The sequence below is a fragment of the Dromiciops gliroides genome, chromosome 1 (assembly GCF_019393635.1).
Source record: "Dromiciops gliroides isolate mDroGli1 chromosome 1, mDroGli1.pri, whole genome shotgun sequence".
NCBI classification, from domain to species: domain Eukaryota; kingdom Metazoa; phylum Chordata; class Mammalia; order Microbiotheria; family Microbiotheriidae; genus Dromiciops; species Dromiciops gliroides.
In genome coordinates, this window is record NC_057861.1 from 20,168,981 (window position 1) to 20,179,790 (window position 10,810).

General features: G+C 42.3%; 1 protein-coding gene across 1 annotated transcript; it reads left to right on the forward strand.

Annotated features, from left to right (window-relative positions):
- Positions 1–7,672: 7,672 nt before the first annotated feature.
- LOC122735291 (coatomer subunit epsilon-like) lies at positions 7,673–8,764 on the forward strand. The gene has a single exon (XM_043976691.1). The coding sequence runs from the start codon at positions 7,673–7,675 to the stop codon at positions 8,225–8,227; it is 555 nt and encodes a 184-aa protein (XP_043832626.1). The 3' UTR covers positions 8,228–8,764.
- Positions 8,765–10,810: the final 2,046 nt, after the last annotated feature.

Sequence of the window (10,810 nt, forward strand, 5' to 3'; positions counted from 1 at the left end):
AGCCCTTCATAATCTAGACCCCTTCTCCATTTCCAATCTTCTCACACCTTACTCCCCAACACATACTCTTTGATCCAGTGACAGTGGGCCTCTTTGTTGTGCCACAGAAAAGGCACTTCATCTCTGTACTCCAGGCATTTTCTCTGACTTTCCCTCATGCCTAGAATGCCTTCTCTCTTCATCTTAGCCTACTACTTTCCCTGGATTCCTTTAAGTCCCAACTTAAATCCCACCTTCTATAAGAGGTTCTTCCCAACCTCTCTCAATTTTAGTACCTTCTTTCTCTTAATTATTTCTTATATATCCTGTATATAGCATGTTAGTGCGTATTTGGGGTTTTTTGTTGTCTCTGCCAATACATGGTGAGCTCCTTATGCACAAGGGACCATCTTTTGTCTCTTTTTGCATCTTTAGTGCTTAGCACAGTAACTGGCACATAGTAGGTGCTTAATAAATGTTTGACTGAGGTGCAGGAGATTTTGTTGAGGTTGGATGGATGAGACATAGTAAATTATCAGATCTAGAGAGATAAGGGAGAGTGAAGATTTTAGGTCAACTCTGAGATTGTGAAGCTGGATGATAGGCAACATAGTGGTACCTTGAACAAAGACAGGGAATTTAGGTACAGTGTGTTTAGGAGGAAAGATAATAAATTCTATCACAAACACAAGTTTGGAATGGCTATTGGACAGAAGGAGATATCCAGCAAACTGTTGATGTGGGATTAAGTCTTTTCTTCTTACTAAGCATTTCAAGTTTCTTCAACTAATTTTCATATGGCATAATCTCTAATCCACTAATTGTTCTGGTCTGTCTCCACTGACAAGTCTCTACTTTATCAGTAATTTTCATAAATCATGGCTCCCCAAACAGAACACAACACTTTAGATGTGTTCTGATCAGGGCAGAAAGTGACAGGTCTGTAAGATCTCTCATTCTCGACACTTTGCAACTCTTTTAATTTAAAAAAATCTTTTGCGGGGCAATGATGGTTAAGTGACTTGCCTACTGTCACACAGCTAGTAAGTGTCAAGTGTCTGAGGCCAGATTTGAGCTCAGGTCCTCCTGAATCCAGGGCCGGTGCTTTATCCACTGTGCCACCTAGCTGCCCACTTTGCAACTCTTAATAGAACCGAAAATTTAATTAGGTTATATATATTTTGGCCTGTCATATCATATTGTTGAATTGTATTGAGCTTGCAAAGTTTGCCCCCCAAAACCTTCTAAATCTTTTTTTTTCAAATAAATCATTGTCTACCTGTACCTTTCCAACTTGTGCAGTTGGCTTTTGAACCAAAGTGTAAGACTTTACATCTTACATCTATAGCTCTTGATTTCATCTTATTCAATTGGGCCCATCATTCTACCCAACACAAAGTTCTTAACTTTTTGAGTGTGTGTCATGAACACTTGGTGAAGACCATAGACCCCTTCTCACCATGTTTAAGTCCAGAAAATAAAGTGGATAGGATTACAAAAGGAAATTAATTGTAGTGAAATACAGTTACCATTTTTAAAAGTTCAACTCTAGGTCAAGAACCCCAGTTTTTATCATGTCGAATTTCTTTGGGATTCCCCTTGATTCACTCTGGCTAATTCCAAGATGTCAGGACCTGGGACAAATCAGAATCTGGTACAAATCCCCTAATGGGCTGTGTTATGCTTTATACCTGGCATAGAGACCAGAGTGGAAACACTCCGTATTTTGGAGTTGGCCATATAGAAGCCATATGTGATTTGTTCTTCTTGGGTGTTGTAGAGGCAAGTGGGTTAGATGGAAAGAAAATTTCCCTCATGATTTGAGCCATCCAAAAAAGAAATGGAATTCCTTGGGTGATAGTGGGATCTTCATCTCTGTAGGTTTTCAAGCAAAGCCTGGGTAACCACTTATTAAGTGTGTTGTGGAAGAGATCCATGATTTTTGTTCTGGTATAGGTTGGAGTCTATGTTAGTAGAGAAGAGATGATAGAAAGAAAAGATTGTGTTGAGATAGAATGGATAAGACATAATAAATGACTGGATTCTAAGGGGATAAGAGAGAGTGAAGAAGAGCCTCCAATGTTTCCTCTGTCTCTGGAGAGTTGTAAACTCATATGGTAATCATAATTTGAAAGAAAGAGGGAAGCAAATGGGGAAATAAAGAGGAAAGTGTTGAAGATGGGAGATAAAGAAGGAAAATCTGGGAGGTAGGGGAGACAGGGAAAGAAAGACTCTGGCTTGAAACTGTTGGAATAGTAAAGGTTTGGTATTTCCTGAACATGGCCATCCTTAAACCAGAATGTTGCATGAATTCCACATTTGTTCAATGGAGAATTCCATTCACACAGGGACACGAGACTAAATCATCCATGTACATTCTAATTACATATAGATACTCTCATTTTATTCCTTAGGTTAATGAGCAAGGACATAGACATCAATAATTCATGAGGTGAACTAATGCAATTTTTTAAAAAATATTTTTTGTTACATTTTAAGGTCCAAATGATCTCCCTCCATCCTTTCCCACCCCACATTAGAAAAGACCACCATTTCACACACACACACACACACACACACACACACACACACACACACACCCACCCACCCATACTGTGTATACTTCTATTTATCAGTTCAGATGGATAACATCTTCTTTCATAGGTTCTTTGTAGTTGATTTGAGTATTTATAATAATACTCAGAGTAACTTAGTCATTCACAGTTGTTCTTTGCATAACATTGCTGTGACTGGATAAAATGTTCTCTTGATTCTGATCATTTTACTCTTCATTATTTCATGTACATCTTTCCATGTTTTTCTAAAATCAACCAGCTCATCATTTCTTTTTTTTTTTTTAGTGAGGCAATTGGGGTTAAGTGACTTGTCCACGGTCACACAGCTAGTGAGTGTTAAGTGTCTGAGGTTGGATTTGAACTCAGATACTTTTGGGGGGGCTAAGGCAGTTGGGTTCAAGTGACTTGCCCAGGGTCACACAGCTAGTAAGTGTCAAGGCCAGATTTGAACTCAGGACCTCCTGACTTCAGGGATGGTGCTCTCTACCTAGCTGCCCCTGATTACTTTGGACAAAGGAAAACTCAGAGTGGAGGAAGGAAATGGAGTGTTCATTGTGTTTAAGTACTAGCAGGACTAGCTGTGATGTTCACGTTCATTTGACATGTCATTACTGTCCTCAGATCAAGATGTAGAAAGTGGGAGGGTATGTAGGGAGATATGACAGGTGATTAGATACTAAGGCTAGGTTGGCCTTGATGTCCTGGTGCTCTATCCACTGCACCACCTAGCTGCCCCATATCATTTCTTAGAGCACAGCATAGTACTCTTCCATAATGCAAACTTCAGAGAGGTTGAGAAGCATAGTGCTGAGAACCAAGGAATTGGCAGTTTTGAAGGCCTCTGCCATGCTCAGACCACAAAAGCAGTCTGATGTTTGGGTCTGAACTACACAGTTTAGGAAAGACATCATTAAGCTGGAGAGTGATCCTCCGTGACCTACATGGCGAAAGGTCTGGATTTTGTACCCCATGGAGATCAGTAAAAAGAATTAGGATTGCTTAATCTAGAGAACAGAAAACTCAGCAGCCTTAGAAATGTTGTTCAAATACTTGAATGTTCATTATGTGTCTTCCTGGCTCTAGAGGGCAGAACTAAAAACAATGAATGGAAGTTGCACGGAGATAAATTGAGGCTTGACGTTTGGAAACTTTCCTAATAATAAGTTGTCCAAAAGCATCTTGGGTGGTCTTGAGATACAGTAGGCTACCCCCTCACTGGAGGTCTTCAAGAAGAGGCTGGATAGTTGGTTGTTAATGATGCCCTACTTGTTCAGATGTGCCTTTGACTCAGCCTGTCCAGCTCAGACACTCTACAGTGCTAGGTTTGGAACTATGCACAGGTTAATTCTCCAGAGTAAATTTTTGTGCTTCTTAATATAAATTAATATTTGCACACACAGCCAGATATTGCACTTCTAAAAAATTGAGACTAAGCCCCAAGGCCGTATCAGTTGGTGGACAGGTTAGTTCCTGTTTCCAAGGAGAAACTGTGAGAACTTGCTGACTCAAAGGAACCTCTTCTCTTTAGGGGGAAGAGGAGGAGGAGGAAGAGGAGGAGGAGAAACTTTGGTTCCTTCTGGGAGGGAAGGGTTAAGAAATCTGGGAAGTTCAGGCTCCAAAAGCAAGAACTTGAAAATGCCCAAGTCCTGGAAAAATGGTCTCAAAAGTGGAGAGATTCTGATTCACAGAGTAAATACCTATTGGATGGTCCCATCTCCCCACCAACTTCTACTTCCCCCAAATGAGTCAGTTTCACAGATGAGGAAGACAGAACCAGCTTCCAAGATGACAATAATGTTGGCAGTGGTGGTGTCAGTAATTAGCTGAACAGAAGTTTCCCCTTGGACAGAAATTTACACTTGTGTCCTTTCTGTCTCTATCTGACATTTTCTCTGTCTCTGTCTTTCTGTCTCTCCTTCTCTGCCTCTTTCTCTCTCTGTCTCTCTCTCTCTCTCCATTTGTCTCTGCCTCTGTCTCTCTCCTCCCTTTCTCAGGATGATTTGCAGGTGGCAGCAAAGCCATCCCTGGGCATGGAGATGTTAGGTGGGTGATAAAACCGTCAGCCAAGATTTGCTACAACTTTTTTTATTCCTTGGCTCCCATTAAAAATGATTTGTTGTAGGGACAAAACACAGGAAAACAAACGTGATTAAAGTTTTCCCATATTAAATACCTGTTCAGGGTGGCAAGCCAGCCCTGAGCCCATTGGGAAAACATTGACAAATAGTTCAGAGACTGGAGAGCAGCTGGTGGGCTTGGCTTTTTTTTTTTTTCACTTGGGGGAAAAAAGAAGAGTCAGGCTTCTGGTTTTGTTCCTTGGTCTCTGTGACTCCCATTCAGCTCTGTTCTGGCTGTTTATATGACTCATGGATTTGAAGCTAGAGGGGACCTCAGAGAGAGGTCATCAGGTCCTTAGATTGAGGACCCTGAGATTCAGAGGCTTCAAGTGACTTGCCCAAAGACACATGGGTAGAAAGGTATTGTAGAAGGGATTTGAATCTTGGGCTATTGCCTCCAAATATAAAACCCTTTCTGTTGTAACACATAGGGTTCCCAACTCCTGGGATCAGAGACACTATGGTTCAGGGGAAAGGACAAAGGATCAGAGACCCAGGCATCCTTTTCAATGCTTTGGAGAATGTAGTGTGGTTAAATGCAATACCCCAGATCCAGTGGAGTTTCCCAAAGGGTGAAGAGAGAAGGATATTGAAAGAAGTTAGACAAGCAGTCAATTGTATATATTAAGCATTGACTATGCACCAGTATCAGGGTTATAAAGAAATGTTTCCCAGGGCACAGGTTTTTAAAGAGAATGAAGAACTAGGAAAACATTTCATTATTTCCCTCAGCACCACCTACCCACCACATCCCATTAAAATGAAGGTAGGCATTGTTTTTCATCTATGTATTCTAAGTTCCTAGAATAGTGCCTATACATGGTAGCTGCTTTAGTTCACTGAGTGCTCATTGAATTTAACTGAGTGGAAGTTGGAGTGTAAGAAGTGATACTTGGAAGTCATGATCCTGTGCATGAAGGCAAGAAGAGGGGCAATCTTCTCTAAAGGCAGTGTGCTGCCAATGGAAAACTGGGTGAGAACTACCATGAATACCATGAGAACATCAACCATGATGCTGGTGATGTCACAATTTCCTGTTCTTATTTATAGGGATCATCAAAGCATTCTGGTGCTGTCTAATCTTCCAAGTTAGCTAGTTGATTAAAAATATTGTGAGCAGACTGAGTGGGGAAGCAGATATCTCCAAGTATAAATTTATAAAAAGGACACATGTCCAACAAGGGATTTGGGAAAATTAAATTAATAAGCAAAGCTCTTCTGATAGAATTCAGTTGTTTGGATGGTAGGCCAATTAGAGATTGGTTGGTTGTGTTTTATGCTTTTTCTCCGCCCCTTTCTTTCTTTTGCCTCCCATTGTTTTATATTTGCTGGTGATTTGGTATGCGAGAACACATCAGTTTGACAGAAAAGCCCGAGAAAGCGTAATCATGTAGCCCAGATATTAGTGCACTTGCTCAGTCCTGACGGTGATTGATGGGACTTTTATCACACATATAACAGTCTGCATTTCTTTCTTCCACAGCTTGCTGGCAGGCCATGTTTTTATCACTCAGGCCCAAGCCCACACCTTGGTGCATTTTGGATAAAAGGGCCCTGATGTTCACAAGGTTACCTCCATCAGTGCTGGGCTCTCTCCTGACCAATGGGCTTGCAGGAGGAGGTGTGTTTGGGTCAATGTTCCTCACAAGAGCTTTTACTTCTATATCACTCAAAGCATTTCTTTCTATTTCACCCCAGGAAGCAGATAGTGAAAGCATTAGGATCTTCATTTTATAAAGGAGCAAACAGGCTCAGAGAGCATGGAATGGCAGGAGAGCTAGATCTGCAGTCAGAGGACCCAGCTCTGCCACTGACCATCTGTGGGACTTTGGACAAATCATTCAAGGCCTCAGCTTCCTCATTTTCAAAATGAGGGGGTTGAAAAAAATAAAAGAAATAATCAAAAAAAGGGGGCAGCTAGGTGGTGCAGTGGATAGAGCACTGGCCCTGGAGTCAGGAGGACCTGAGTTCAAATCTGGCCTCAGACACTTAACACTTACTAGCTGTGTGACCCTGGGCAAGTCACTTAACCCCAATTGCCTCACTAAAAAAAAAAGAGAGAGAGAGAGAAATAATCAAAATGAGGGGGTTGGACTAGATGGCTTCTGAGTTCCTTTCCAACTCTCAGTCCCTGATTCGATTGCCCTGCTACACTCAGAACCTATAGAAAGTTGTCCAAAAAGTAGAACCAACTGCTTTGGGAGGTAATAATAATAACCACCACTTCCTGCATACTACTTATGTGACTTTGGATGAGTTTCTTGGCCTCAGTTTCCTCTTCTGTAAAATGGGGAGATTAAACACAATGACCACTAAGCTCCTCCTAGCTCTAAATTTATGATCTTAATTCACCTTTACTTCCCCAGATCTCAGATTCTTCATCTGGAAACTAAGGGGGGTTGGACTCAGTATCTGAGGCTCCATACAGCTCTGAATCTCTTACCCTATGATGCTGTTCTCCAAGTCACTTAACCCGATTTGCCTCAGTTTCCTCATCTGTCAAATGAGCTGGAGAAGGAAATGCAAACCACCCCAGTATCTCTGCCAAGAAAACCCCAAATGGGGTCAGGAAGAGTTGGACACAACTGAAATGTCTGAAAAACAACAATGACAACAATAATCTTGTCCATATCTTACTTATTTGTTCTTTAGGACAGGGGAGTTACCATTACTAGAAGGCTGTTTTGTCCAACTGCTTCATTTTACTGCTGAGGAAACTGAGACAAAGGGCAGGGAAGCAACTTCAGGATCATAAAATAATAAATTTAGAACTATAAGGTTGCTTACAGGCCATCTAATCCAACTCTTTCATTTTACAAAAGGGAAACTGAGGCTCAGAGAATTGAAGTAACTTGTCCAAGGTCACACAGATAGTAGCAGCCAGATGCAGTATTTGAATCCAGGCCTTATTTGACATCAGGGCTAGTGCAGTGGTCACATAGGGGATGATAATAATACTACCTCCCTCCCAGAGTTGTCAAGAGGATCAAATGGAACAAGATGGCACCTCCGGCTCCTGGTCCCGGCCCGGCCCCCGGCGGCCCCGGGGAGGTGGACGAGCTGTTCGACGTGAAGAACGCCTTCTACATTGGCAGCTACCAGCAGTGCATCAACGAGGCGCAGCGCGTCAAGCTTTCCAGCCCAGAAAAAGAAGCTGAAAGAGATGTCTTCTTGTACAGAGCATATCTCGCACAGAGAAAGTATGGCGTGGTACTGGATGAGATCAAAGCCAACTCCTCCCCAGAGCTTCAGGCCGTCTGGATGTTTGCAGAGTATCTTTCTAGTGAAAGCCAGAGAGATGTGATTGTTGCAGACCTGGACCGAAAGATGGCAAAGAATGTCGATGTGGCCAATACCACCTTCTTGTTGATGGCCGCTTCCATCTACTTCCATGACAAGAACCCTGATGCTGCCCTGAGAACACTGCATCAGGGGGAGAGCTTGGAGTACATGGCCATGATCGTGCAGATTCTTCTGAAGCTGGACAGACTGGACCTAGCCCGCAAGGAGCTAAAAAAGATGCAGGAACAAGATGAGGATGCCACTCTGACGTAGCTGGCCACTGCCTGGGTCAACCTGGCCATGGGTGGTGAGAAGCTGCAGGATGCCTATTACATCTTCCAGGAGATGGCTGATAAGTGCTCCTCCACCCTGCTCCTGCTCAATGGCCAAGCTACCTGCTACATGGCCCAGGGCAAATGGGAGGATGCAGAGGGTGTTCTCCAAGAGGCACTTGACAAGGACAGCAGCCACCCAGAGACCCTCATCAACTTCATTGTCTTGTCCCAGCACCTGGGGAAGCCCCCTGAGGTCACAAATAGATACTTGTCACAACTGAAAGATGCCCACCGATCCCACCCATTCATCAAAGAATACCAGAGCAAGGAGAATGATTTTGACCGACTGGCTCTGCAGTACACTCCGAGTGCATGAGAAGGGCCCTGAAGGCTGGCGGAGGCCCCCAGACTCTCCTCTCCCAGAAAGGAAGAACCCCCCGGGCTGGCTACTCTTACCAGAGCAAAGCCTTCATCTTTCCCTGCAGGACCATTGCTTTGGGTGGGTCGTCTTCCACCAGGAGGCTTCTTCCCTTCAGCTCCTTCTGAGGACTTTGGACAACCCAGGAGCTAGACCAGGCTCCTGTCCACAGCACCTTTTTCAATAAAGTCTCTTCAGTAAAAAAAAAAAAAAAAAAAAAAAAAAAAAAAAAAAAAAAAAAAAAAAGAGGATCAAATGATTTATAAGGGATTTTGCAAATCTTAAAGCATTTTATAAGTGCTTCTCCTCCTCCTCCTCTTCCTCCTCCTCCTCTTCCTCCTCCTCCTCCTCCTCCTCCTCTTCCTCCTCCTCCTCCTCCTCCTCCTCCTTCTTCTTTTCCTTCTTCTTTTCCCTTTCCTCCTCCTCTTCCTCCTTTCTTCACACTTTTGAAATGAGTGTATATATACACTGAGGGATGGGAATCTTTGTTTATTTTTTCCTATGTTTTTTTCAAGTTAGAAGTTAAATCAAGTGGCAGGTTTAGGCATCCAGCCAGCAATCGGATAGATTGCAAACTTCTGAAAGGCAGAGATTCATTCTTCTCTTCTTATACTCTAGGCAATTTCAACTGTCCACCTCACTGCTTGCTCTTGCGCTCTCTCTCTCTCTCTCTCTCTCTCTCTCTCTCTCTCTCTCTCTCTCTCTCTCTCTCTCTCTCTCTCTCTCCCTCTCTCTCTCATTTCTCTTCTTACCTGTCTGACAGCACCTCCTCAATCTCCTTTTCTAGATCATCAGCCATAGTCTTTTCACTAAATATCAAATATCAGTCTCCCCACCCAACTTATTCCCCAAGGGTCTTTCCAGAGTCCTTTCTCTTCTTTCTACTTTCTTTTGGCCATCTTAGAAGCTCTATTCACTATGCTCCCAAACTGTGTTTTCTATACTTTCATACCATCTGTCCCATTCTCTCCAATTTCCACAACTCTCACTCCAGTTTAGGTCCTTATCACCTCTCAACTAGATCATTGCAAAAGCCCCTAATTGGTTTTCCTGCTTCCTGTTTCTCTACTCCAATCAATATTCCAAACAGCTGCCAAAGTAATCTTCTTAGAAATTGATCTAGCTATGTTACTCCTCTGCCCAAGAATCCTCAGTGGTTCCCTATTCCCTTTAGAATTAAGTTAAAAATTCTCAAGAAGTTGTAAAGCCTTTCACAGACTTCCCCTACCCCAACCTTCCCAGCCTTGTTCCATAGCATTCCTCTAAATGTACTCCCTGTTCCAATCAAACCAGCCTTCTAGGACCATAGATGTAGAACTGGAAGGGACCTTAAAGCAACCAAATCTGATCTCCTCATGTTATATATGAGGAAACTAAGATGTCAAGTGACTTTGTTCTTGGTCATACAAATAATGAATGTCTAAGGGAAGATTTGAATTCATATATCCCTGCTTCTTATTTTAATGATCTAACCTGTTTCCATATTCTGTTTCCCACCTCTACACCTTTTCCCACCTGGTGTTTCATGTCTATAATGCATTTCCTCCCCACCTCTTAGAATACCTAGCTTTCTTCAAAACATAGTCTGGGTACCACCTACTGTATGAGGCTTCTTCAAATAATTATTGATTATACCCACTCTCATACCCCAGTAGTTAATGGTCTTTTCCTCTTGAAATTACTTATGATTAATTTGTCTATATTTAATATTTGCTTGTCTGAATATATCATTTTCTCTTCTTCTTCCTCTTCCTCCTCCCCTTTCTCTCCCTCCTTCTTTCTCCTCCTCCTCCTTTTCCTATTCCTTCTTTTTTCTTCCTCCTCTTTTTCCTCCTTATCTTTATTCTCCCTTTTCTTCTCTTCCTCCTCCTTCTTAGAATGTCAACTCCATCATGATAAGAACTACTATGCATTTGTCTTTATATCCTCAGTGCCTAGCATAGTGGCCTATTATGTAGATGTCTAACATAAATGCTTGTTGAATTGAAGTTATTGAATTAGAATCATAGAACCTAGCACAGTGCTAACAAGTACATAGCGAACTGATGCAAGATAATTTGGGGTTCATAAGATTACAAGATATAGAGTGGGAAGAGACCCAGGAGATGAACTAGTCCCATCTTCTTCATTTTACAGATTGATTGGATCAACCTGTTTTTCTCC